We start from the raw sequence: 27,869 nt of genomic DNA, 5'->3' as shown, positions 1-27,869 counted from the left end.
CGCCTTTTATTATGCTATCATTTCTTTTCCTCAGGGGCTAGTAAATTTGTTGGGATAAAACCTTTATTTTGTTGGGTGGCAGAGAGAGATCACTGGGAATGAAGCAAATGGGTTCAGCTGAGCAAAATGAGGGGAAGTGTTTTTGATAAGCCAGGAGGGAAGAATATTTTGTGGTGCCTGCTTCTCCTAGAAATTGTTCTGTACCCCCAAGCAGTGCCTGTTTCACCTGCTTGTTGGTTCCTGATCGCCCAGCACAGTGCTCTGACACCACTTCCTTGTGATCTGATGTGTGGTGTCCCAGAGTTAACAAGGCTTCAGAGGTGTGCAGCATGTGCTGGGGATGGTGGCACTCCTCCAGCCCTCCTGTCCAGAGGGTGACAGCAGCTCTGGCTGTGACCTTGTGACAGCAGCTTGTTTTCTGGGGGCCTCACTCTGTGATCTTGCTGTTAGAAACTGCTGTAAGATGGGTTTTGAGTCTTCAGGAGGCTTGTCTTGCATCCCCCAGGGCTGGGATGATAAGTACCTCCTGTTGCAGTGCTCCATATTATCAGTACACCTGACTCAGTTCCTCTCCCAGGTCCTTCTTCAGTGCTACCTGTTAGGGCTGAAAGGGTTCATCCCCTCCCCAGCTCTGTGGGCAGGACTCACTGCATCCAGGGCTCTTTGGCACATGAGCAAGCATGGCTGGGTGGTGGTGAACAGGACACCTCCAGTTTCCAGCCTGGATGAGCTCTGGTGTTGGCAATCTCTGCTGAAGCTGAAGGAAAGGCAGACCTGTTTATCTGTGTCTACAGGGCAGAGCGTGCCATGGAGATGTGTTTCTAAATGCTGGGATGCAGGAGACAAGGCAGCATGGTGTTTGGGGGACAAAAAGGGTTCACAGGACACCACAGAGTGATGTCCTCTGTGTTCCAGCTGTGTGCCCTGACCTGCCTGTTTCTTTTCTCCCTGGCAGGCACAAGGCACAGCCCTGAGATGTGGGGGCTGCCAGAGGTACAATGCAGGGCAGTGGGAGCCTGCTGGCAGAGCCAGGGAGCGGTGCTGGGCAGAAGGAGGAAGATCAGTCCTGCATGGGTAAAGGGGAAAGGTAAGGGATGGGGCTGAGGGGGCCAGCAGGTGGTCTTGGCCCTGACCAGGAGAGTGGGGAGAGGGCTTGGGTGCCAGCATCCTGAACTCTGCAGGATTCTGTTGTCAGCTGTGGTGGGCAGAGCTGGCTGCAACCTCATCTCCCATTGCTCACCTCAGCTTGGGCTCACGATATCTGTGGGCTGGGCTCTGCCACCCTGAAACATCAGTCCGCAAGGAGTCCTGCAGGGCTTGGAGCAGGGCTGCATGGCTCCATGGGCTCTGCTCACCTCCAGGTGTCTCTGCTTTTTTTTTTTCCTGTCTCTTCTGAGTCAGGATAAAAGTGGCCAAACATTGAAAAGGAGCACAAGGGGGCAAGAGGGGGGAGGAAGTACATGCTGTTTTGCCCTGGTGCTGGAAATGGTCTCTGGGGCACTTTGCAGTCTGTGTGTGTTGAAAGAGAGATGATTCTTTCAGCTGCTTTGTATTTTTTCACGCTTTCTACGACTCCGGAGCTGCTGGATGCACTGCTGGCTCCCAGGGTTCCATTCATTGTCACAAGCACATAGCCCTGTCCTGCTGCCCCTTCCCTCTGTAGTCCACACAAATGAACTCTCCTGCAGCCCTTCCCCTTCTGTGTTAATTGTCTAAATCGCTGTGAACGTTTCTCCTGCTCTGGTGCTCCAGCAGCTGAGTGCACGCTAACAACCCTGGCGGTACGGCCGAGGAAGCAGCAGTGCGGCCGCGGGGCCGCCGGGCGGGCAGAGCGCCGCTGGGCTCAGCGGGTTTGGCCCTGTTTGCCCAGACAGGTGCGGCCTCCATTCAAATCCGCCAATGGGGCCAACGGGAGCTGCGCTGTTCAAACGCGGCGGTTGGAGCGCGTCCCTTGGAAACGCCACTGCTGGCCGGCCTGTCCTCCTGGCTGCAACTAGCTCAGCTTTCCCAGACCTGACAGGGAGGGCTGCAATTACTGCTAATTAGAGCTGTCCTGCCATGGAGCCTGGCTGTGTGCACAGAGTCTCGCTCTGCACCCGCCGGGCTGAGCCCCTGGGAGCTTCCTTCTGCCTCACCACCTTCGGTAAGCCGTGAGCCTGGCTTGGCTCGGGGTGCCAGGGGATGTGGTATGGCACTGGGAGCTGCAGTGGCTCACGGTGGGAATGGTGGGAGCTGCTCTACAGGCATTAACACAGAGCTGCTGCCTCACTGAGCTGAGGTAATGCTTGGCTCCACTGAGCTCTGGATCCGGGCTGCAGCTGCCGAGGTGATTTGCCCCCATGGCTGGGCGTGAGCTGGGATTGTTGTGTGGAGCCATCCGCAGTTATGGCAGAGCCCCCATGTCCTTCTTTGCTCTTTGTGGATCCTCCTGCAGCCGCCTCACTTGTGCTGCACGGACTTGAAGAATGCCCAGGGACACAGGGGTCCATGGCTGGGTCCTGAGGCCATGACAGGTAGCGCACATCGTGGCCTCCACTTGTGTGCAGGATGGTTTGGCGGTGGCTGTCCTGCATGCGGGGAGGCTGCCTGCCCTTCCCAACTGGGAATTTTAAAGCAGAAGTTTTATTTCAAGGCTGCTGCTCATTTTTGTAGGTGGGCATTGCAGGCAGTCATGGCACAAGGGCATGGAGAGGGCGATGCGAGCAGAGCAGGGCAGCCAGGTGTGCTGCACTTTCCCCCTTTTGGCTTTTAAGTGTCCAATTGCTCAAGACAACCTGGAAGCTAAAAACCTCCAGTCTTTGTGACAAAGACTTTGTCTCTGCCAAGTAACATTGGACACAGTGATCCTTATGGGTCCCTTGCAACTTGGGATATTCTATGATTTTGGCACTACTCTTCATGGGCCCACCATCTGTGGGGAGATGTGGCTGGCACAGCTGCCCACGTGGGGATGACCATGGTGTTGCAAAGGCTGTGCTTGTGTCTGAAGTGATACGTGGTGGCCTTGGGATACTGTGCCTATGCTGCTAAGCATGCCCCTCTGGGCAAGAAAGCACCCTGCTGTGCACCCCCGTGGTTCTCATCTCTTCTGTCCTAGGCAAAACCTGCATTTTTCTCTCAATTAAACAGAAAAGCATTTTTAGGAGCACAAACCCAATTTTTCTATTCACCAGAGATCATCAGCAAGGAATAAATTTTCTTGCTTGCTGGTTCTGCTCCCAACATATGCCATTCCTGTGTGCCTACCAAGCTTCTCTCCTGGGTGGGAATGCTTGGTTGCCAGCTTGTGTTTGTTGCTGCCCGGTTCATCCCTGTTCTCCATGCACCAGCTCAAATCATTCTTTCCCAGATGACGACATCCAAATAAATGGGCCCTGAGTGTCCTCCTGGTAGCAGTCCTATGAGCCCTGCTCTCCACGATGGGCGTGCAACTAGGAGCTGTCTGTGAGCCCTGCTGTCGGATGAGCTGTCTTCTCTTTCCTCTTCCTCTGGCTTTTCTCTGCACCTGTTTTTGTTTGTATTAACACCTTTGATCCAGATGACCTGGACAAGTTGTGCCAGGACCTCCCTACTGAAACTGTTTCCCTTTGTTCATTTTAGAGACGCACTGAAAAAGGCAAACCTGGGAAAAATCTTTCTCTGACTCCTTGCTTTTGGTGAATGGTGGAAATGCAGCCTAAGTGCTTGCATAGGTAGGCGTTGTGTTCCTGCTTTCCCAGCCCTGGGGAAGGTTTCTGCTCTGTGCATCTGAGGAAATCCAGCTGCTGCTGAGCTGCTCTGTCCAAGTGCACCAGTATGCAGTGTGCTGTGCACTCCGCTTCTTTGTTCCAACTCTCTCTGGGCAGAGCCTTGGCCCCATGGCTGTCCTGGAGTTGTGCAGCCCCAGCTGCTCCCAGCCCAAGGCTGGGCTCCCCCCCTGCACTACCTGGCACAAAGGCTTCCTTTCTTTTTCCCAGCACCCATTCACTACTGGGCTGACTCCTTGTCACGCTCGGTTAGATGGGCATTTTACTTTTGTGCTGTAGTGACTGTTAAATGCTAATAGAGGAGCAGCGAGTTGGTTCCCACAGGATCAGAGATCTGGAGATTGCAGAGGATTAAGACTTGGCTCAGAAGGCTGGGGTGGCTTTGGTGGCACAAAATTCTCAGTGTCATAAATTGGTATGAGATTAAAAAGCTGCATTGATTTACCTACGCAGAAAGGTCTGCCTTCTCTTTCTTGCCTTCTTTTCACGTGTGTATGTGCACACGTCGACATGGCTGTGCACTCGAACACACAAACACACATGAGCTGGAGAGAAATCTGACAGTTTTCTGTCAACTTTTTTTTTTTGAGTGAAAGATGAGGTTTGAGTTCTCTGAATTGTTTCAGGTTAAACAATCTCTTAAGATATTCCCACCTCTGCAAAAGCAAGCTCTTGGGTGCATCTCTTAATAAATGAAATGTTGTTTTGTAACTGAAATGATGTTTATATGTGCAAGAGTGATGTTTACCAGTTAGTTTGTTGGTTTTTTTTTTTTCGCATGCCAGGAAAAGAGTGTAAGTGGGCTATTTTGCTTTGGACTAAAGAAGATGGTGTGCCAGTGATATTTTCCGTCTGTTTGACTCTCCAGGAGCGTTTGAAAACATTTGGTTTTGAGTTGATTCAGAACAGTTATGTGGATGTGGGACCCTGCATCACCCCTAAACTCTGCATATCGCATCCAGGCTGGCAGCAGGTTCCCTAATCCTTGGGACCCTTTTGAGGTGGTGTTCAGTGGGGAATCTCACATTCCACACCTCAGCAGCATTTTACCTAAATCCTGCCAAAGGCCATCATGTGAGATTTTGTGCCAGTCTGCGTGCTGGAGGTGGATTTCAGGGTTAATGTGGAGTTGTGCTGGCATGGCAAAGCCTCAACCCCATACTTTGTGACTGCTTGGAGTTCAGTGCTGGGAATCAGCTGCCTGCAGACAGGTCTGGGCAGTGCCAACAATCACAAATTGCAGCTCCAGATAAGCAGTGGGAGCCTGGGGATTTGACATGGGAGTTTTGAAAGGCAGCAGAAGCTTCAGGTTGAGTTTATAGACATGTAAGAACTGGATTTTATTCTTGGCTCTGCCATCATCTGTGTGCAGAGTGGGCAGTGAGTGATGTGGTCTTCAGCTGTGGATGCTGTGCTTGCAGGTGATGACTTTGCTGACAGGCAGAGGCATCTTTGGGATGCTCCTTTGTTTGTCCTTTGGAATGAGTGCTCCCATCTTGTCCCAGCATCTCTGCAGGAGGCTGTCTGGATTCAGAGGATAGCCTGGGTCTCCCAGGATTTCAGATGATACTGTGCTAGAGATACAAGTGTGAGCCTGGATCTGCCTGGGGGCTCATCGTGGGAGCTGTTCCCAGCAGGATGCTCAGGTTGAGCCACATCACCCTGGTATGAAGCCTGCAGAGCCCTGGTCTGGCACTTTCTTGTCTCCATTATTCCTGCATCTTCTTTCTGCTGGAGTCCTTCCATTTTCCTCTCACTTTAAGTACTTCAAAAGACACTGATGGATATAAATTTACTCGAGATTGCCAGGTCTTCCAGTTTGTCTGGTTTGCTCCCTCATTGCATTCCCCATCCCTTTGCACATCACCAGGCACTGCCATGTGCTCCAGGTGGGTTGGTACCCCTGCACAAGCTTGGTTCTGGCTGTGATGACTGTAGCAGGTTGGGTAAGCCTTGGCAGTCCAGCCAGTGCTATCTTCCTAGTTTCCTCCCCAGTTCCACGTGCTGATCAATCCAATTCTTATCCTGATGCCAACCTTCAGAGGGGTCAGCTTTTTGGAGGCAGCGTTGGATTTGGAGAACTTGGCTGTGGTTTTGGCATTGTGGTGGTCACGTCTCAACTCCAGCTTATGGAGCCACTTTTCATCTCTTTTTGGCCTTGCTTCTTGCTCTTGTTCACAGTGTTCACTGGGTTTTCTGCAAGGCTTGGGCACTGGGGGCTGAGGACTCTCCAGCCAGACCTGCTACAGATTGGTATTTCATTCACATAGCTTCTTGAGGCTCTCCCCTTCCTCCCTGATGCAAGGGTACTGGTGTGCATGGAACCCTGGGCTGGCTGGGTCCTGCTTGCTGGCTCAATGGTGGCGGGTCTGCAGGCAGTGCAGCACAGCACAGCTCTTCCTGGGGCTGGCAGCTTCTGGCCTTGTTCACTATCTGACAGCTATTTGGTGTCAAAAAGGTGACTGAAAGCAGACTTTTAATTCTAGGTTAGGGCAGGTGTTGATTCCTGGTTTTAGGAGCTTTGCCAGTCTGCTCAGTCTGTGCTGCCTGGGGTCCCTGGGAAATGCAGCCCTGTGGAGTTCGGGGGAGGGGAAGAGAAGGTTGAATGTGGGCTGGGCAGGGGGAGCTTTGAACATGCAGCATACATCACAAGGCTTACCTCACCCTCTGCTGAATTCATCCAGCAGCAACCCCTTGGTGCTCCCCCTTCCTTTCTGATGGGTGTTTGTGTCAAAAACTTACTGCACGCTAAGAAAGCAGTATGCAGTTTTACCTGGAAAGTTTTTGAGTCTAAAGACTTCCTTGGTAGCAGATTTACCTTCCCACAGCTTTCCCTTGCCTCCCTGAGCAATGCCCCCGTGCCTGGGGTGGGGAAGCAGGATGGTTTTGGCCCTGTGCATGGGGAGCATGAGGTTCCCCATGCTGTGTGCGCTGGTGACAGCATGAGGGTCCTACCTCCTCGTTGTCTCTCCTCTGTTCTCCCAGGCCAGCTGAAGCTGTCTATCGAGGTGCAGGACCGCTCCCTGATGCTGCATGGTGAGTATTGGTTGCCCTAGGGAGTGTGGAGAGGTGGCCCTCATGAGAGAGCTATGGGGGGCATAAGATAGGTACAGCACTGCCATCGCCTCCTTCAGATCCAGGGGACAGCATTGTGGTGGCTGCTGGGAGTAGCTCCATCAGTAGAGCAGCTCTTTAGTTTAGTGCTGAACCAAAATTTCTGGAGTCTCTCATTTCCAGGTGGCTGCAGTGTGCTTTGTGTTCTGGTTATATCAAGTTTTTATTTCACTCTGTATGAAGAGAGAAAAAGAAAGTCTGAAATGGCCAAAAGTCATTTGCAGGTCTTCCAAATGGTTCAGTTCAAACACTGAACGTCAGAAATGTTTCTTCAAAAATGCATCTGACTTGGTCCTGGATGGTGGTGCTGTTGCTCACACCATGACATGTTCCCCCGGGGACAAGTGATGCTCTACTGAAAATTTCAGTCTCTGGAGACTGGGTTGTAAGGAGAGTTGTGCAGCACCTGGGGATCCAGACCTGAGGCCCAGGAGCTGCAGCACTGCCACTTTGTTGGCAGGTATTGAGCCAATGTGAGTGTGAGAACCAAGTTTTTCTCTGGGAAAAGACCTGTCTGGGGGCACCCATGGAGCTCACTAGGATTGCTCCTGCAATGAAAGATATGCGTGCTTGTGTCTTCTGGCACAGAACTTTCCTTGCTGGGATCTTGTTAGGGCTTCGGGATGAATAAATGGTTGTAGGCTCAAGGAAAAAGCCAAGAATTTGAAGTGGAGTCAAAATCCCCTTCCTGTGAGCAAAGCAGGCTCATTGCTGCTGTGGAGTTAAGCTCTATAGAACAAAAGGAAATCAGATACCTGGGGTTCCCAGCAGCGTTAGGGGTGACTCTGCCAGACACCTGCAGGGGGGATGGAAAAGGCTTTTTTCTTGAGCAAAATTCCACTTTTCAGTCCAACCTCATCCCTGCCTGTTTGTCACGAGATGAAGGCATGGGGAACAGCTGAGCCATGCTCAGCCCCTCGTCTCCTCCAGTTGTTTCCCTTTTCCAGTTGTGCAGGAAAGCTTTGTACAGAAACAACAGTAGGAAAATGTTTGGTTTTTTTTCCACCCCAACACCTTTAACTCCGGAGGCTCTTATTGTGGCCTGTCCTGGAGGAACCTTGCAAACTGCATCAGAGGGCAGCAGAGGGTCCTGTAGAGCCCCTTTCTCCTCATGCACCATCGTTTCTGCTAGGATGACCTCACTTGTTATGGCCACACATCCTGTTCTGACAAAAGCAGAGGCACTGCTGCCTTGCTCTGCACGTTAGGAGTGAGCTCAGCCTCACTCTGACAGCCTGTTCTGCACTATCTGGGCTCTGCAGCACAGATACTGCCTCCAGCTCCTGCTCAGGAAGCACAGGGTCCCCTGCTGTCAGCACAGGGACAAAGCTGAGACCCCGTTAGTGGGACTGCCATCAGGATGTGGCTATGGATGTTTTACTTGATGATACATTTGGCTCTAGGGCAGAGAACGCAGTGCAGAGTCAAGTCAGGCAGATGAAATGCTGTTTGCCATCTGAATGCTGCACTGCATCTGCTGCCAACCTCACCCACAGATGCCAGTATTTGTAACAGGGTTGTCATAAAGAAAAAATATGGCAGAACCCCTCCCCTGTTTAAGGCTGAGCTGCTAGGGAGGTGTGCAGGGTCCTGCAGGGAGGGAGGTGCAGAGAGTTGCCTTCCTGATGCTTTAGAGCCTGATCTGGGGCTTTGTTTCCTTTCTAGTCATGGAAGCAAAAGGTCTGATGGGGACAGAGTGCCGGCCGTGCAACTCCTACGTGAAGGTAGGTTCTTCCTGCTCTTTTGGGGCTTTGGTGTTGGCTCTTCCAAGCACGATCCCTTTTATTTCCTCCTTGGGCTTCTCAACCTTACCCTGGATGAGCAGCATGCTGTGAGGTTGCTGGTCTGGTGGCGAGGCTGATGGCTTTGTTGACATGATGCATGGAGCCAGAAGAGCAAAGGAGAGCCCCTGAGAGGGGCTCTGAGAGCTATTCAGGGGTGAGAGCACCCCACTGGGCAACCAAGGGAGTAGTGCCATGGGCTGTCCTGTGGTGTGTGCAGTGCAGCAAGCATCTCCTCTGTGAGTGGGCTGCAAGCCAGAGACTGACTAGCACCATTTGTGTGCACCAGTCCCTGATATTCTACTATTTTCCTTCCATCACCCTCTAAGGAGTTTTGTAATGCAATTGTTTGACATATGTAAGGCAAAGTGATCTAAGCTACCTGTGAGCATGGGCTCAGCCAGATCTTTGAGGCTCAGCCACCTGTAACAGTGGCTGTGCTGTTCTCCTGAACTGGTGCTGAGTGTTATTTTGAGATGGTTGATGAGCTGCTTGCTTCCCCATGCAGATGTCAATTGTGCCAGATGCCGACTGGAAGCGCAGACAGAAAACAAGAACTGTGCCAGACAGCAAAAACCCAGTCTTCCACGAGCACTTTGTCTTGTGAGTACAATGGAGCAGGGATGGCTCTGGCTTATCCCCCAGCTCCCGCAGAGCAGTGGGGAAACTGGTTACTGTCCTGGAGCACTCTCTGGAAGCCAAGATGATGCGTTTGCTTTTACATTATGATCTGTAATAAACATGCATCACGCATGAGCTGCTCTGCTGCTGAGATGAGAAGTGACAGGCATTATTCTGCTGTTTTTTTATAGCTGAAATGTCTTGAACTTTTGGGCAGAGCTCATAAAGCTGTCAGCACACAATGTGGCAGTGGTGTTCCCGCATAGTTGGATGCTCTTGCTGGGCAGGAATTGAGCAAACACACTCAATTTCCTTGCGCCCGCAGTAGTATTGGCACTGGTATGGAGGAGGAGAAAGGTAAAAGGATTTCTTATAGCTCCAGCATGTCTCTGCATGGGAAGGGAGCTCTGTGGCATGGAATGTTTCAGTACAGCTCCTCATTGCTAGCAAACATGTCTGACAGACTTCCATCCTCATGCAACATTTAGTGTGGGTCACAATGTTTGTTCCATAGCATGCACAATTCCTTGTTCCTCATTTTTGTCTATTGATGTTGGATGTGTCCTTTTGCATGGTACCTCCTTAAAGCACTGGAGCAGTGTTGCCAGCACCTGCCTAGGGGAGGTCGCATCCCTGTGCTGTGGTTTGTCAGGAATGAGTACATCAGTGCAGCAGTGCCTTGTTGGAGGAACGTCAGCTGGGGTGATGCTGCAGGGCCTGTGTAGGGAGTGGAGAATACCTGGCTTCAAGGAGGGTGTGGGTCCCATGGCCATACAGGCAGCCTATGCTGAGGTCTGCTGGGCAGAGCATGCTCATGGGCTGCCCTTCTGCTTCTTGCAGCCTGGTACAGGAGGAGGATGAGCAGAAACGTCTTCTGGTCACAGTCTGGAACCGAGAAAGAGATTGCAGGTATGGGGCTTCCACACTGCATTTTGATCTTTTTAGGACAGGGCTGTCACTGCAGTTCACCTGCCCTCTGCTCTGGCAACCCCATGTGAGCTCCTCTAGAGCAGGACCTGACAACAGGTCTGCTGCACATGGGGAATTCAGGCTGCTCGATGTGCAGACTGCTGGAGAGGAAGCCCAGCCCTTGCCATCCTGTCTGTGATGCTGCTGCTTGGTGGCAGTCACCACAGCCAGCATTTAACATTCCCATCTACACTGTTGGCCTGGAGCTTGGGGCCAGGGATCTCCCCTACCTGCTGGGGTGATGTGGAGATGAGGAAAGCACAGCAGCTTGGGCTCTAGCACCTCACAGATTGTGCCACCTGCTCAGGCAAGTGGCTGCTGGTTCCTTGGCCACGGTCCTGTCAGCCTCGGGAAGGTGACCAGGATGTTGCATCCTGCTCCTGTTGCAGTCAGTCTGTGTGGTTACATCACATATACTCCAGACGTGGAGAGAGGAGCCTGTTCTGGACATGGCCCAGCTCCCATTGTGGGCAGGGGTATCTGCATGGTCCCTGCAAAGGGGTGCATATGGGGAAATGGTCCTTGGGGGAGGTTTCAAGTAGTGTGCACTGATAGTCTCTGACTTTTTTGCAGGCAGAGCAAACTGATTGGGTGCATGAGCTTTGGTGTGAAGTCCCTCCTGACCCTGGACAAGGTACCTCCATCTGGAGCACTGCGTGCAGGATTGGGTTGAGCAGGTGGAAGTAGTGCACCCTCAGGGCAGGAGCAGGGAGCAGCTGGCTCTTAGCACCAATGGGCAGAGGGACTTTGAAGGTGTCCAGGGACCTGCCAGTACAGAGCCACTGTGAGCTGGCATTGTGGTGCCACTGCTAGAGCCAGGGGTGGGGAGCAGAGGAGGATCAGGGGATTGCTGCTCCTTTCAGTGAGGACACACTCAGCAGCACCAGGGGGTGCAGAGATGTGGCTTCTGTGAGTGCTGTGTAGGGCTGGGAAATGGGACCAGCCTTACCCAGCCTGCTGCCATTTGTCACATCTGTCCAATGGCCTCTGGGTAGTAACCAATGGATGGTGGGAACACACTCCTTGGAAGAGGATTCTGCCTCTCTTCCTGCTCTAAGCAAACAAGGCTCTACAGCTGAGGTGAGTGTGGGGTGGGCAAATGTAGGGGTGTCCACATCTGAGGGTGATCTTGATAGCAGCGGTGCTGCAAGGGTGCTTCCATGCCAGGCTGTGTCCCTGCTACTGCAGATCTGTCCCTGCTGCTGCCCCGGCCTGGCTGCTGCTGGGTAATACAGCTTTCACATTAGCTGGCTTTGCTTTTCTAAAGGAGTCTGCAAAGCTGATGCTGTGAATGACCTCTGCTGATCCACTGAAACATTGAAAGCTTCCATCCTAGCTGTTGGCAGTTAGGGATTTTGTCCCTGGACAGCCCAGACCAGGTGCAGGCACATCAGACAGGCTGGAAGAGCTTTAAGGAGTGTTCACAAATCACCTGAGATCTGGACATTTGCTGCCTAGCAAGAGGTTAAAAGGAGCTGTTTGTTTGAATTACATGTAGTGAGGGTAAGAGGTAGCATGGACAAATGATATGCAGTGCTTTTTTATTTTAATAGCAGTGAGGGTGATTAGAGCAACTCTGAACTGTAGCTGCCCTCAGGAGCTGCCCTCTGCTCTGGTCATACTTAACCCCTCCAAGATGTCAGACTTTGGCCATGAGCTTCACAAATTCTCACTGCAGGGATCATCCCTGCATGCAGCCCAAAGGCACATTACTCTCACAGGGATGGAAAGATGGGGATGGATATGGGGAATTCATGGTCCTTCTGGGATCCCATTTGTATTTGGGAAGGGCTAGCCCAGTCTTCTGGGCCTAGTGGAGCTGCTGGATACCCCATGCTCTGCAGTTTCCTCATTGTGGATTTAAAGCATAATTTTTTTTTAATTTTTTCTTTAATGGACCCCATCTTCTCTGGTCTTGATGGTTCCTGCAGTTCTTAGCTGATTCCTGGGATTGGGTTGGGATGTTTTGTTTTCTGGCTTCTCCTGATTGCCCAGAGAGTAATTGAAGATGGTGGCTCCTGGATGAGCTGTCCCACGTGGGTGGGATGGGGCAGAGGGAGCTCTGATGTGGGCTGCCCAGCACTGCTGGAGGTTGGTGTGCTCACCCTGCTTTGTGAGCATGGTGTGGGTAGTTTTACCTGGTTCTCTTAGCTTACTTCTCTTACAAGAAGTGCTCCAGGACAGCCTCTGTGCTTTGGCCAGGGCAGCTCCTGCAGCAGGACCCCTGGAGCTTTGGGTGACCAGACTGAGTTAAATGGGGTGGAGTACCTGCCCCAACACTGAGAGCTTCTTTCTCCCTACACAGGAGATCAGTGGCTGGTACTACCTCCTTGGGGAGGATCTGGGCAGGACCAAGCACTTGAAGGTGGCTGTGCGGCGGCTGAAGAAGAACAGAGGTGCGTCACTCTCCAGAGCAGCCTGGGAAGGTTGGCATGGTGTGGGAGGGGTGCTAAACTCATGTCTATCCCTGCTGTGGTGTGGAGCAGCCACCAGCCCCATGGAGTTTGTGTCCTCACGTTAGCTGTAATCGTCAGTAGGATCAGTGTGCTGGGCATCCTGGGCAGTTTGGCAGTCTACATTGGCACTGAACTCTCCCCTTTGCTCATTGCTCATGCTTTGCTTTGAGATCTCTGTAGGCCCCCAGCTTTGCAGCTGCCTCTCCTTTGGGCTGATGCTGTGGCTGGGCTCTGATACCCAGGGGCTATGATGTGCTTTTTCTCCTGCCTTTGTCTGTTTGCCACAATGCTGGGGTGTGTGGAGGAGTATGTGCTGAGGATGGCAGGGTGAGGGAGCTTAGATGTGCAGCCCCCCTCACAGCTGCCATCATGTGGGGCAGCCCCAGTCAAGAGGTGATGTCCCCTAACACGTAGTGATCTTATTTATGGTGTGTGGATGTGGTGGGGAGGGAAAGTGGCTGTCAAGAACTGTGAGCTGTTGGATTGATGTGCCTTTTTTTTTTTTTTTTTTTTTCTTCCTCAAGAACCGGTACTGGGAGGTCAAAGTGCAGCATGTGAGGGCCAGGACATTGCGAGCATGAGGCAACTGAAGGTGGGTACAGCTGGGCTCTGTCCTGCCAGCAGTGCACGGGCTAGGGGCTGGAAGCATCACAGCCTGCGTGCAGGGGTTTAGATGAGCAGGAGGGACAGCGTGTTAGTGAGGATGATGCTGAGATGGGAGCTGTGTCAGTTTCCCTATTGATACTATGGCTTTACAAGCAATTAATGTTCCCAACCCAAGGAGGCAATGGGTGTAGTAATCCCACACTTGCTCCCTGTTGCTGAATAGGGACCTCCTGTTTGTCCAGGATGGTACCATAGAGACCAAATACCTGCCGTTGAGTGGGAGTGATGGGAACAAGGAGCAATGGGCTGGAGTTGGCTGCCTGCCTGCAGTGCAGCATCCGTCCCTGGCCAGCTTTACGTCGCCGTGCACGGCTACGTCTGCTCCCCTCCTCCTTCTGGGGCCGTTTGCTCTGGGAAGGGAAAGGCTCTTGGTGGAGCCTCAGTGATTTATAGGAGAGGCAAAGATGGGAAATGGGAAAGCAAACACATGGCCTGCATCGGAAATAGGGCTCGGCCGTCCCTGTGATTTATCTGTGCTGAATTCCGCTTTGCTGCTTCCCTCAGCTGCATTTTCAGTTATTTGTTTTAAAGCGTAGGACTGAGCAGGACAAACAAAGCCAGCGCCCCTCTCCTCCCTTCCTCCCCAGTGGTGCTGCTGACTGGAAAGATGGTGGCTGGGAGGAGGTGGATCTCCCCGTGCAGACCTAGCAGTGCCATTGTGCCCGGAGGAGCAGCTCCAATGGCCTTGCAGCGCTGGCTCAGGCGGAGCAGCGGAGCCCCTCTCCTTCCTCCGTGGCCATCCCTTGCCCTGCGGAGAGGCCCCGTGCTTCCTCGAGCTTCTCCTTTCCATCTCCGTGTTAGGAGCTTTCTCTAAGAAGCCTTGCTGCAGAGTGCAGAGCTGCTCAGTGCTGCCACGTGCCCTGCTGCTGGCTGGGCTGAGAGTTTGTCTTTAATTTTGAGATTACACCACGGGTACGATTCAGCTGACCTCTGGTCCCGCTCCATGAGCACAAAGCATGAGGACGTGTTGTTTTTTTTTTTTTTTTCCTTTGGGTCTGCACTTCCAAAAACAAACTTTTTTTTTTTTTTAATTAAAAAGAAAGCCACTCTCTGTTGTCCCCTCCAAGTGTAAGCAGTGCAAGCCATCCCTTTAATGAAGTCGGGCTCGCGCGGTCGGTGCCTGTGAAATGCTGCTCAGACATCCTCCAAGTGTTTGTGAGAACGTCGCAATAACAAAGTGCTCCGTGCGGCTGAAGAATGCCACGGGAACAAAAGCCACATCAACAGAGCAGGGACCAGGGAATACTAAAGAGTTGACAGGAATTTTAATATAAAACTCTCTCTCTTCCTTGTCACTTGGGGTTTTCAGGAAGCCCTCTGGCTTATCGTAAAGCGGCATACAGCGCAGACAGGGGCCGGGAAGGTGAAAGGTGGCTTCCTGCCATTCTTCTCTGGAGCTGGGTTCCCATGGGCGGTCATGCCAGTTTGACTGGGGTTTGTTTCTCACTGGTGCAAGACGAGGAGATCGGGAGCACGGCTGCTTTGGGACGCTGCGTTTTCATGGGCTGACGGCGAGGTTGGGGGCTGCAGCCATGAACCGCTTCAACGGACTCTGCAAGGTGTGCTCGGAGCGGAGATACCGGCAGGTCTGTGCCCCCACTGTGGGGCTCCGTGTGTCTGAGTGTCCGTGGGCTTTCTCCCCCTTGTCAGGCTGTGAGTGCGCTGCTGATGTGCTGTCGTTGGTAAATGGTGGTATTAGAAATAGAAATAGAATAGTGCCTGCAGGTGGGTGTCTGACCTCTTGCTGCAGTAAGTAGGGATGGAGGAAGGAGAGATCTTGCTGCGTAACTTAGGGTGCAGCTCAGCAGCTGGCTGTAGAAGCGCTCAGCTGAAGGATGTTTCTGTTTGCTGCACATAACTGCAGGGTCAGCTCTCTGCCAGGTGGCTGCAATCTCTTCTAAAGTTGTTTTAACAGAAATGTGTATGAGAATGAAGCGTTACTTGAAGCTGGCCACAACCAAAGCTGACCGAGGCAGCTTGCAGTGTTGTGCACGAGCCGGCGCAGGCTCTCAGATGCTCTCAGTGTACAGCTCTGGTGGGGAGTTTTGCTGGTGTGGATCTTGGTCTCTTGTACTTTAGAATAGTTTTTCCACTGGGGTTTGCACTGGGGCTCCCAGCTCGTGGTCAGCATTTTTTTGTGCTGCTGTGTTCATACTGTATAGGCAATGGAGTTTGCAGGGAGAACTAGCTTGATTAAAAATGCCTGCTGCGTGTCAGAGCTGTAGTGACTGTCTCATGCAGGCATGGTCCTCTGCTGTGCAAATCAGAGGCAACAATGACTTGTCCTATATCTCCTCAATTCTCTATTTTGGCAATTTCTGCTGCACCTTCCAACACAGCTATGAGCACAGTGAGCCTGTGCCTGCTGTGGGCTGGAGCCTTGTACCATCATCACTCATCTTCCAGCTTACATCAGATGCTTGTATTTGTTAGTTCTGTGCTGAGTGGCAATAATGGATGCTGAGCTCACTGCTAATCCCACAGTGGTGGGATCTGAGGAAGGCAAGCATCGGCAGTGGGAAGATGGTAGACAAGAGCCATGAGCTGGAGTAGAAGCAGTGGGAGAGCCCTCTTGGTGTGGGGAAAGTTCTGGACTGGGGAGTGACTGCGGGGGGAGATGCTGGGCTGTCAGGGCTAGTGATGTCCTGCAGAGCTCAGGTCCCCAGGTGTTGTTTTTAGAGTGTGAGGCTGGTTTGAAGGTGCAGAGCCACAAGCAGTCATGTTCCCTATTTGAGAATACAGTAACCTCCAGAGATAAAAGTACATCCAGTGTGGTAGGACTGGACCTATGTACTCGATCCTGCCAGGGAAAGACACTTTTTCTTTTGAAACTTTTTTTTTTTTTTTTTTTTTTGCAGAGCAATCAAACAGGGACAGAGAGCAAAGAAAGGAAAGCTCACTGGGTTTGCCCTCATGCTGTAAAGGAGTGTGGAAGCAGTTCTTGGCTGCTTCAGTTGGATTCTCCTCTCTATTTGTTCTCAAAATAGCTCAGGTCACACATGTCAGATTTTTTTTATTTTCTCTGTCAGTAAAACAGGAATTCTGACAAATGTCTTGAGAATAATCAGGTACTTGCAGGAACTGTCGTGCTGAGCTGCTGCTGGAAGACAACATAAAAAAAAATACAATTTTATTAATAATCTAATTGTTTCTAGAATCAGGAGGAGAAATGAGCCTAAATCAACACAGCATCCATCCTATTCAAGCTCATCAAGAGAAACATACCTCAGCTACCAGGGTGATGCACAGAGCCCGCCCCAGCTGGTGCCTGGCAGGCTGAGTGTGCTGCTTCTCACGGCTTCCCCTGGAGCAGAGGAGTGCTGCTATTTGTGTATTGCCCCACTGGGGAGGAAATGTTTAAGTGGCTTACTTGGAGAAGCTGTACTAGAAGTAAACATCAGAGCCAAGTTGCCAGGTTTTCCTTTCTAGTGTCTTGACAGACTTTTCCTTATGCTTGCAGGAGTCATGAAGGAGGACTTACACGTGCTCACCTTGCGCCATTCATCTCTGCTGGTCTTGGGCTTGACTTCACGTAGTTTTTCACTGCCTTTTTCATCCTCTTGGCTGCAGAACAGGAGAGAGCCATTGTCAGTAGGGCTCACAGAGTGACAGTGTTTATTGGGACAGTTCCTTTGGGTTCTGCAGCTGCTTTTAGAAATGCTGTGTACCCGCATTTCTGTGGGGTAGCATGTGGGTGAAACAAGGGATGCTCACTGACCATGTACATGGGTGCTTTCCTATTGTAAAGGGTGACCCTGCTGTCTCTTTTCAGATCACAATCCCTAGAGGAAGTGATGGATTTGGCTTCACGATCTGCTGTGACTCCCCAGTCCGTGTGCAGGCAGTGGACTCTGGTAAGAGATCAGCTCAATTTTATCCCTCTTGATGAACTCTCCTTTGCATCTTAAGAAGACAAAGGCTGCTGTGTTATTTTTTTGGTGTTGCAATGATATGCAGAGATTTTGTTCTCTCTCCAATGTGAGAACTATCTGGCTGGCTGGGAGACCTATGGAGAGTACATAGTGGAGCCAGACTGGCACGGGAGGGAGCAGAATTGCAGAGGGCCTTAATTGCTTGAGTGGATCCTCCTAGTATGAGCCTCTGGGATGGATTCAGCATCTCTGCTATCCCACTGCACACCAAGAAATCTCTCTGGCTTTCCATGTTGAGCTACTGGCAATGTCCTCTCTGGGAGAAGCAGTGTGTTTGGACCACAGACTGGAAGCAGGAATCCACCTGTTCACATCCTGAAGTTCCAACATGAATGATGCATTAATTTATACCTAATTCCTAGTATTATTTATGCAGTGTATATTTAACACAGCAAACTGACAAGGAAAGCATTGCACTCAGACACTGTGAAATTGGACTTAACAGATTTCAATCAGTTCCTCTGTGATACATTCAAGACTCAAAAATATACTGTCCTTAAAGTAAAGAAGAACCTTAGTTCTGTTAGGAGAAACAGTTGAGTCTTGGTTGAGCGAGTGGTACAAGCTGTGAAGCTGTGCTATATGGGTGTCCCCTCAGCACTGGTATTCTCAGCTCTGTGTCCAGCAGATGACTGACAGTCACCCATCCCTTCTCTCCCTAGGTGGCCCTGCAGAAAAGGCTGGTCTGCAGCAGCTTGACACAGTGCTGCAGCTGAACGAGCGGCCTGTGGAGCACTGGAAGTGTGTGGAGCTGGCACATGAAATCCGGTGAGCGTTCACCCAAAGCATCAGTGCGGTGATATGGGGGGAACAGCCTGACGGAGCCCAGGGCACGACAGCGGGAACTTTGGGTGGCTGCAGAAAGCGGAAGGGCTTGGGGGATGAGGGAAGCTGGGAAAGGAGTCTTTGGAGGGGGAGAAAGAAAGGATGCAGGGACTGGGAAGGAAGGGCTGCTGGCTGTCTGAATGCCTCAGAGCCTGCCGCTCTGGCTCTGAATTCCCCATCTCTTGCAGGAACTGTCCCACAGAGATCATCCTGCTGGTCTGGAGGCTTGTCCCACAGGTCAAGTCTGGACCTGATGGCATGATCCGCCGCTCGTCCTGCAAGTCTGCCTACGACCTGCAGTCCCCTCCAAACAAGCGGGAGAAAAACAGCACTGTGCCCCTGCGGCCTGAGCAGCGACGGAGCTGCCATGTCCTGTATGATGGGAGTGATGGGTTAATGCTGAACAGCTGGGAGAGGTACACGGAGATCGGCAAGCGGGGCCAGAACACCATGCCCCCTCTGTCCCATGTGCCCTCTGCTGCTGACCAGAACTACATCATCCTTGCACCTCTGAACCCAGGGAGCCAGGTAGGGCTGCCTCCATCCCCACACTCATGTTACTGCATGAGATGATGGCTGTGCTTGCTGCTTTCTGACTTGACCCAAGCTTCAGACTTCTCGGACACTATCTCTAAATGTTTGCCAGGGCACATGCTGTGTTTCTGAGCTGGAGCTGTGTCCCTGGGTGACCTTTCTTTCTATTTCTAAAGCATTTGCTACTAAGGCTGCAGAGCCATGGTGAGTGAGCTGCTGCCTCCTCCCAGGGCTCATGCACAGGATGGGAGATTGGAAAGTGTTTCCACTGTGCAGGTCGCAGCACAAACCACTTCTCTCATGTTCTGATAGTAATAGAGCAAAGATGATTTTCACCTCTGCTTTGAGTTTGGCATGCTGAAATTTACTGTTTGTTTTTGTGAAGTCTGCCTTGAAGTCTGCCTCAGGTGGCTGTTCCTTTTTGGATTCTGTCTTGCAGCTGCTGAGGCCTGTGTACCAGGAGAACAGTGCTACTGAGGGTAAGTTGCTGATATGATGAGAACATTGGTCAGAGCACCTGGCAGAGCCAGACCCAGTCTATCCAGCACCAGCAATCCTTGCTCCTAGCTCTACTGCCAAGTCCATCACATTCTGAGGACAGTGGCTCTTGGCATTGTCACCTTCCTCCTTTCTGGATCAAACGTAAAAGCAAGAACCCTGCTACCGTGCCCAGAGGAGAGCACAGCTACTGGTGTCATTGCTTCGTGGCGAGGTCTCTGGGAGCTCACAGGATGGCTGGTGACAGGAACTTTCCACTGGGGATGAGAAAAGCATGAAGTGTGAAAGTGCTAAATATTCACGATGTGGCAGATCCCCACATATTTGTGGGTTTGTCTGTGATGTGTTTCCTTTCTCAGGCAGGATGCAACAGCTGGGGGTGCTAGCATTGTTTCCCCCTGCTTTGCAGTTCATTTTATTAATAGTAAGTGAGAGTGGCCATGAGCTGAATTTATGCAAAGAGCAGTGCAGATCAAAGTGCAAGGTTTGGGAAATGTTAATTTCTTGGGTTTTTGATGGTCTCTGGACCAGCTTTCCTTGAAAATCTTCGAAGCATTAACACTTTCTGCAATGAATCTACTGGGTCTCCTTGGAAAACTACGTACATGTGGACTTGCAGGAGGAGCAGGGTTGGGGGTAGCTGCATGAATCCTGGCTGCAGGACAGGGAGTAGAGGTTAACATGAGGTCTTGCTGAGACAGGTATCAACAAATGACTGCCACTCAGCATGAGAAACCAGGGGCAGAAGCAACCCTGGAGCCTGGATTTAGTGCCAGGCTGTTCACTGTGTGTTGTTGACTTTGTTAACGAAATGGCAATTTTCAGCATGCTCAGCTCCAGGCGGAAACACCTCTGGCCTGCTCCTTGATTTGGGAGCTGTGGGAGGCAGTGCCTGTGCTCTGATCTGTTAGGATGCCCTGGGGGTTAGCTGTGTGTCCTGGCAGAGCTGAGTTCCTCTCCATGGTTTCTCAGGAAGGAGTAGTCTCTCACTCAACTGTCCCTCCCTGGTGCAGGAACAGCCATCAGTGCAATTTACAGGTAGAAAACCTTCTGTAAAGGTTGGGCAGTGCTCAGAGATGGTGAAATGTGGGGCTGGCAAAGCCACGGTGGGGATGTGAGGGAACTCTGTGGGGTTGGGGCCTCGGTGGCTGGATGGCCCCAGCTCTGCAGATGGATGAATTTTCTGCACTTGAGCTGCAGGGACTGTTATGTGCTGGGGTGACTGCAGCTCTTCCCTGCTGAGCTGAGCTGCGGGGACTTGTTCTTACAGAAGGATAATAATTTTAAAGACTCGAGTTTCTTCCCTGTGTAATTTTTAATGATTATTTTCAGTTTATTTAAAGATAAGTCATCAGAGAGAGGAATGCAGTGGTTAACCTGAGCAGTACAGAGGCAGACAGTAACGATAAGAGCTGATGCTTCTGTGCCAGCAGGCAGAAGATGGGACTTACGCAGGTGATGAATGCCTCAAATGAAAGAAGGTGATTTAGGGATAAGAGGAAAATCAAACTCTGCATGGCCCAGACAGATTGTATCTGTCCTGTGTCGGACTGTTTCTCGTGCTTTGATTTTTATCTGGCAGCACAACCACGAGAAAGGGGAAAGAGAAAATACCAGAATTATTGCTCTTAGAGGTAGAAACAACACTCTAGGTCGTGAGAACCTCCTCCTCCCTAGCCCCAAATGCAGGCAGTGAGAGCAAACAGTGGGGCTAAGTTGCTGGCAGAGTGTGGTCTGGGTCTGCTGGCATTTATCTGAAAGTAAACATGCTGCTTCCTAATACTTCATGGAACATGTAATGTTGGGTAGGTTTGTGTGTTTGCTTTGGACCAGACCCTATCTGCTCTGCTCCATGTTCAGAAGTGTTTTGGCCCATTCTGCTCAGGAAGTTATGGGTTTTTGTTGTGGTGCAAAGGCAGAAAGCACCTCACTGAAAGCTGCTGTGTAGGAACAGAAGGACGTGAGGCTGGAGGAGGGATGCTCGTGGTAGCTGAGCTGGGACATCCCTCTGGCATGGCCCTGAGACATTGCTGTGGCTGATAATCCTGGGCTGATGCTGCACTTCTCTCCTGGTCTGCCTGCTGGATCCCAGCAACTTTGGTTCATCAGCTTTGGGAGGAAGAAGATGCTGCAATGTTTCATTGGAGCATGGATATTTGATTAGAGAGAGATATCCACTTTCCATTGGAGTTTTTCCTTTGAGCTTTAAGACAACACAGGTGACCCAAGTGTGCTAGGTGACAAAACACTGGTGGAAGCTTTCTGGATGTATTCAAAGGTTGTGAGCAGAGAGCTTAGAAACTCAAATGGCAATGAATACCCAGCAATAGGGGTAGGAAGGACTCACCCGAGTAGCAGCCAGCAGGGATCAAGGATAATCTGAAATACTTTTAATCAGGGAACTGTTATTTATGTTAGAGATTCTGGGACCAGTGTGACATACCACCCCGTGCCAGCTGGCTTTGAGCAGTGCAGTCTGGTGGGCACGGGGTGGCTGTGGGAGCTGCCATTGGCTTGCTGGGAAGTGGAAACTGTGCTTGCCCAGCTGAGGCTGTGTCACGCAGCTTCCGTGTAATCCCTCCTTTGAAGGGAGATAATAGCTCTTTGCAGTGGAGTGGGACAGAGTGAAAAGCCAGTCAGGCTGCTCAGACTTCCTCCAGCACCAAAATGTGATGCTGAGAACTGTGGAGGATGATATGCCAGCCTCATGCCTAGTGAGGTCATCCTTTGTAAATCCCCCTCCGTGGCTGAGTAACCATCGCTCCCCGGAGGCAGTTTGGAAGGACAAGGGTAGATCCCATGCCCATGAGTGTTGTTTACTTCTTCTGTTCTGTTGTCCAATCTAAATGCCGTCTGAAAGCTGTTGATTAAAAGCATCAGCTGCTCCCCATGATATTACATTTCTGCACTTTGCAAACTCCCATGCTCTCAATTCAGTACAGGCAGGAGCTCTGTGGATAAAAATGTTTTCCAGTGTTTTACTTTCACCCTGAATTAGTAATGGATGGTTTTCCCCCACCTGAAAAGGGTTTGCCCATGGTTTGGTGGTGTGGGCAGCAGTTTCCTGATGGGAGAGGGATCCTCCTTGGTGTTTGTGTGACTTGAGAAAAAGCTATAAAGGTGCTTGGGGTTCTGTGCTGCTTGTTTTGTACACTCAGTACTGCAAAGAGAGGTGCATGTAATCACACCACGTCTTTCTCTGAAGTACTGTGCTGTACTCACAAATTGTGCAGAACACTGTGCACACCCAAACACAGGAAGGCATGCTGGCCTGCAATGGGGGAGGCTGTGAATTTGGGGTTTTGTCTGTCTGTCTTGCTGCTGTTGGGTGAAGTCCTGGGCCCAGCAAGAAAATAGTTCTTACTTGTGCAGAAGCATCAAGGGGCATCTCATTTTGCATTAGGAGAAATGAAGTCAGTGCTGTTATTTCATGAGTCCCCAAGAGACCTTGATAGCAGAGTGATGAATGTTCCTGCAGCTCCAGGCTCCAGCTATTCCTCTCGGGCTCTTTGTGCCCTCCTCCAGCCTGTGATGGCAGGAGCTGAGCTGGCAGTGCGCAGAGTGCTCCTAATTCTCTCTGTATTGCTCCTTCCTCTCTCGGTCCAGGAAATGGATGCAAAGGGAAATCACACACGGGGTCTGGGAGAAAATCCAGACTGATGAAGACTGTGCAGACAATGAAGAGCTATGGAAACTACCAAAATTGCACTATAGTGAGGCCACACATCCCACACTCCAGCTATGGCACATATGTGACACTGGCTCCCAAAGTGCTGGTGTTCCCCGTCTTTGTGCAGGTAAGCGTGGCTGCAGGCGATGTGATGTGGATCTGACACACAGCACAGAGCTTGCTGCCATCTCTTGGGTCCACGCTGCCATGCCAGCTGGCTGCCTTTCCCAGTGTGTGAGGTCAGCCTGAGTTCTCTTCTCTGGGGTGGCTGGACTCAGTTCCAGGTGCTTTCTTTAGGGGAGTTGTGTTCTGCCCAAGCAATGCTTTGTTGGATTTTCCCTTTTCAGCTTTCCAGTCTGGCTCTTGGGTGCTTGTTTGAATCAGGGGAAGATATCCCAGTTTCCAGGCTTTGGCAAGCAGCTTTTTATAATTGCAGATCAGTATGAGTTCTTCATGCTGTTAATTAGTGTGTGGACAAAGGTTTTATATTCCACTTAGTGGCCTGCACTAGAATTTTTGACAAGGATGCAGGAGTGTCTTGACAGAGGTTATTCTCACTCTCCAGTTACACAAATGATTTTCTTAATATTACACCTTAATTTGGTGTCTTCCATTTTTGTCCTTCATAGGGCCAGAACCCCAGCAGGTCTTTTCTGACTCTGTAATCTGACTGCATTACTGATGGATACAGCATCTCTGAAGCTGTGGGAAGCTGTCAGCCCTCCTGTTAGCAGCTCAGACCATTTCCTGTAGGCTCAAACCTGTGATGTCTGTTACTTTGGCCAAGGCCAGGGAGCTGCATATTTGTTGCCCATGGCCATGTACACCATTTGTTCATCAGCAGCAACACGATTAGCACTCTGGGCTCCGCGCCTCTGCAAAATTTGTCTTGGACTGAACCTGGACTGTTTCTGCCACTTCAGGAGCTAGTTCTCCTGCTTTGCAGTCTCATACTGCCCAGCCCTGTGCTCTGTACCTGCCTGGTGGCCCTGCTGCTCAGCTGGATGTCAGAGGGCTGGGCAGCAGCTACGACAGCTAACATGCTCTCGTTATTCTCTGCTGTGAAATGGGGAGCACTGGAGGTACTGACTGGAGGGCAGAATGTGACATGAGGAAGGACAGAAACCTTACATTTGCTTAAACTTGCTGTGAAAGTAATCCACAGAACCACATAGCAAATATTCTGTCCAAGGGACGTGGGAACCTGACGGGCTGCAGTTGTGGTTGTGCTTCCTGCTGCACAGCACCCATAACCCGCGTGGTGCAGAGCAGTTAACGTACCAAGAAGCAAGCAGCTGATTATTGTCTTTTTATAGAAGAGCCTGACATAGATGTTAAATGTAAGGTTTTCTTTTTTGTTGCATAGCTGGACTGCAGACTTGTGTATTTCTGAGTGCAGCGTTGGGTGACTTCTCCCTGGATGAGTTACAGCTTAAAGTGAAGACAAAGTGGGTTTGGTGGGCGGAAAGTTTTTCTGGCAAACCACACTTCCAGTGGAAGGTTTGACTGTTTCTTTTTTTTCTTTCTTTCCATTTCAAATGTAGCCCTTAGATCTTTGTAACCCAGCCCGGACTCTGCTTCTGTCAGAGGAGCTGCTTCTTCACGAGAGCAGAAGCAGGACTATCCAGGTAAGGCTACTTCAGTGCTGCCTGAGCTTTCTGAATTTGCTTTTCTGCAGACTCATATGGTAGATTGAGAAGGGGAATGCGCTACTTTGCTGAACTTTTATTAGTATGATAGTTGGAAAGAATTTGTAGTCGGAAAGAATTGTGCTGGGATAAACTAAATGTCAGTGCTTTATATTATTTTTATTTATTTATTTTGCTGGAAATCAACTTTTTCTTCATGCTCGTGAAGGAGAAAATGCTCACGACAGATCCTCTGGCAGATCCAGAAAAAGGGAAATTAGGAATATTTTGTGCCAGTGTAGAGATCTAGCCATAGAATGCATTATAGGGTTTTTTAGAAGTTTAGCTCCTAAAGGTCCTGTCCAAAATCCTCTCCACTGTGTTATTTCAACTTCCTTTCTGTAGTGCAGGGAATTGATCTAGAGGACTTTTAAAGGTCTCTTTCAACTCGAATGATTCTATGATTCTATGTTAGGAGGGATATTAAAAATTTGGGGAAGCAACTAAGCTTTGGTGACATGCTGAACCCATGTACGTGACAGCTTTCAACAGCCAAACCAGCAGGGTTTGTAATGTTGTGTGCATTTCTGTTGGCTTTGCTTATATCCAGCAGTGAGGTCTAAACTATGGGATTTGGGACAGAGGAAGTATCTCAGTGAATGGCACAGTGCACTGGGCAGCCAGAACTGCTCACTTGGGCATTGCTCAGCAGTGCTGAACTGTGACGGTGCCTTCTGGGGCGTTGTCAGTGAATCTCACTACTGTACAGAACACATGTTTTGTATTTAGTTGGACTGAACAGCGTGTCATCTTCACAGAGCCACAGAGGAACTTTCATTTGAGTAATTTAGTTTCTGTGTAATGTTTTCTGGGTGGCTGACAGCAGAGTCTCTGTAACATACCGTGTTGCTGGCTTGGAGAAAGCTGTTCAAGACTGTGCTGAAGGACTTTCTTTGCTCTCTTTGGATTTCAGCATGTAATTCATCTCTTTTTTTGTCTTCTTTTTTCTGTTTGAGTACATGAAAAATTGCATCACTCACCAGGAAACTTGTCACCGATTTGTAGATAAAACTCTTCCCCTGCCTGTCCTGCTGCTCTTTGCTCATCAGGGTCTTCAGGGTGCGTGCACGAATGAAAACAAAACACGTGGCTGTGTAGCACAGTGGTGCTATGATGGTTGGAAATATGGTGGCCAGCTTGTGTTCAGGATACTCCTCCTATGTGGGTTTGTGTTCTTTACTTTCAGATCTGCCTCAGAGGTCTGTAAAAGCAGCCAAATATAAACTGTGTCTGAGTAACTAATGCCACTTTTAGTCTGGGTGAAGCATGTTTGTATGTACAAGGATGTTTGAAGGTAGATGAAGCAGAGTCTCAGGATGATCGTGTTTGGAGGAGGCGTGCTGTTCTGTTGCCCAATGGCCACATAAGCTATTTTGGAGACTCAGCTGTGGAGAGGGTTAGGAGGATGCCTCAGGGAAAGGGCTCTCTGTTTGCTAATTATGCCCTGAGGAGGATGAGTGTGCAGCTGGGAAGAGGATTTCCCAGTTGGAGCTGCTGCCAGGGAAGGGCAGGATGCTGTACAGTGGCCAGGAGCACTAGACAGCCTCTGAGAATGATGGTGCCTTGAGGCTGTTGTAACTCTGCATGCCAAGGGACAAGGAAAGAGGCTGTGACTAAGCACTGTGAAATAAACAGAAGCAATGAATGGGAAGCATGTGGCAGACTGCTTTGGGAGGCAGGAGCCTTTCCCTCAGAGTGAACCCAGGTGTGGTGTTGAGGCCGGTACTGCCAGGAGCCAACAGCTGTAGGGAGCAGCACCAGGACATCAGCCACGTTTCTGGGGGAATGGCTGCCTCCTGTCTGCAGTGTCTCACAGCTTCACTGCAGGGCTTTGCAGAGCTTTGAGGAATTGGTGTGCTCCTGTGGAGTGAGAACATCTGCTTTAGTCCTGACAGGGCTTTGGATGAACTTTCTGAGGCCAACAAGACCCCAGGTGGCCTGGCTACAGTGGAATTTCCCTGGTGCAGAAGGACTCTTACTTCTCTTTTCACTGGACTTGAGCTTACTCCCACTCCTCCCTTCTCTGCTGTCTTGTTTCTCATGAGTCCTTTCTTCCTTGCTCTACGTGCCTTTCCATTTCTCACTGTGTTTCCCTTGCAACCTCTCAAATTGGAGTTCTACACTTTACAGGACTACTTTTTGCATCTCGTTCTGCTTTGCCCGAGTGACTGAAAAGAGGAAAGCCTGGGTGCAGGGGCTAGAAATTGAGATGCTATGTCATATTTATTTTTTAAACCAAAATCTTTTCCCCTTGGTAGTTTCCATGTCTGGCAGTGCATCCTTGTCACTGAGCAAACCCTCTCCCATCTCCTGAAGGACACAACCTATCTCTCTGGAGGCTTGCCAGGTTCTGTCCTTTCTCTGACCTTACCACTGGGGCAATCCTTATTCAGGCCTTAATCACATCCTGTCTAGACTTCGTTGCAATTCCCATTTTTATGGTGTTCTGAAATCCCTCCAACCTGCAGAGTGCCAGAGGTGCAAGGTGTTGGATGCAGGCTTTGTCCTTTTTGATGTTTTTGTATTGCACCTGGAGGCAATTTCTCAATGCCCTGAGGAACCTTCGCAATGTGCATCACGCTCAACCCCTTCTCAGCTCTCTGCTTTGCCATCCTGGCAGGTCTGTAGGACAGGATAGCCTGCCCTTGAGCCCTGGGGAGCAGGGACTGGCCTGCCTAGGGTCTTCTGTTCCAAGTGCTGAATACAAATTCTTGGCACTCTGAGCCCAGGCTGGATCTGTCAGCTCCCCGTTTCAGTGGGTGGCTGGGTTTGACCTACACAGTGGGTTAACAAAAACCCTACTCTCTGGCACAGATGTTTCGTGATCTGTTTTTAGACAGTTTCATTTGGGTGAGAAACCAGAAACTTGCACTTACCTCCTACCTCCACCACACTAGTTTCTCTCACTCTGTCCTTTCTTTTCTACTGCCTCTTTGTATTCTCATCTCTGTCATTTTTGAATCAGGTGATATCATTTCCTCATCTGCAGAGCCACTGCTTATGCTGATGCTTGAGTGTGGTGTGTGGCCCTTCAGGTCCTTTGATTCTAGTTCACCAAGGTGAGGTTCCAGGCTGACAGCTGGAGCCTGCACCATGGATCTGCTTTTGGCAAGTGTGGTCACACGTCTTCATTGAATTCTAGTTGAGCATGTAAACTCCTTGCTGAGGATCTTGACAGAAAAAATGCACGAGGTGGTAGAAGAGTCTGAGCACGTTGTGGGTTAATAGAGTGTTGGGATGTCTTAGAAGGACAGATGCATTTAGAATGGACACGTTTGGAAGTCAAAATCCAGGAGCAGTAGAGCATGCTTAGAGAGTTAGGGCTGCAGCGTGTGAAGCAGTGGCCCAAAGGCTTTGCCATATCTCTCT

General features: G+C 50.5%; 1 protein-coding gene across 6 annotated transcripts in view; it reads left to right on the top strand.

The window, feature by feature from the left end:
- Positions 1-27,869, top strand: part of RGS3 (regulator of G protein signaling 3) — an 87,602-nt gene that overhangs the window by 13,984 nt on the left and 45,749 nt on the right. For 2 of the 6 annotated variants that reach the window (XM_031556141.2, XM_085239337.1), the window contains exons 5-18: positions 956-1,087; positions 6,732-6,782; positions 8,526-8,584; positions 9,150-9,244; positions 10,103-10,171; positions 10,805-10,865; positions 12,537-12,627; positions 13,212-13,279; positions 17,126-17,207; positions 17,948-18,053; positions 18,299-18,638; positions 19,084-19,123; positions 22,749-22,939; positions 24,357-24,440. In XM_031556141.2, coding sequence (XP_031412001.2) covers positions 956-1,087; positions 6,732-6,782; positions 8,526-8,584; positions 9,150-9,244; positions 10,103-10,171; positions 10,805-10,865; positions 12,537-12,627; positions 13,212-13,279; positions 17,126-17,207; positions 17,948-18,053; positions 18,299-18,638; positions 19,084-19,123; positions 22,749-22,939; positions 24,357-24,440 — 1,469 coding nt within the window. Of the gene's footprint in view, positions 1-955; positions 1,088-1,930; positions 2,144-6,731; positions 6,783-8,525; positions 8,585-9,149; positions 9,245-10,102; positions 10,172-10,804; positions 10,866-12,536; positions 12,628-13,211; positions 13,280-14,764; positions 14,940-17,125; positions 17,208-17,947; positions 18,054-18,298; positions 18,639-19,083; positions 19,124-22,748; positions 22,940-24,356; positions 24,441-27,869 lie in introns of those variants that run through there. The other 4 variants (XM_019621344.3, XM_010720730.4, XM_010720728.4 and 1 more) reach the window with 4 other exon arrangements.

This window comes from Meleagris gallopavo, chromosome 19, assembly GCF_905368555.1.
Source record: "Meleagris gallopavo chromosome 19, MGAL_WU_HG_1.1, whole genome shotgun sequence".
Lineage (NCBI taxonomy): Eukaryota > Metazoa > Chordata > Aves > Galliformes > Phasianidae > Meleagris > Meleagris gallopavo.
The sequence above is the reverse complement of the archived record's forward strand: the minus strand, read 5'-3'. Positions and strand labels throughout refer to the sequence as shown.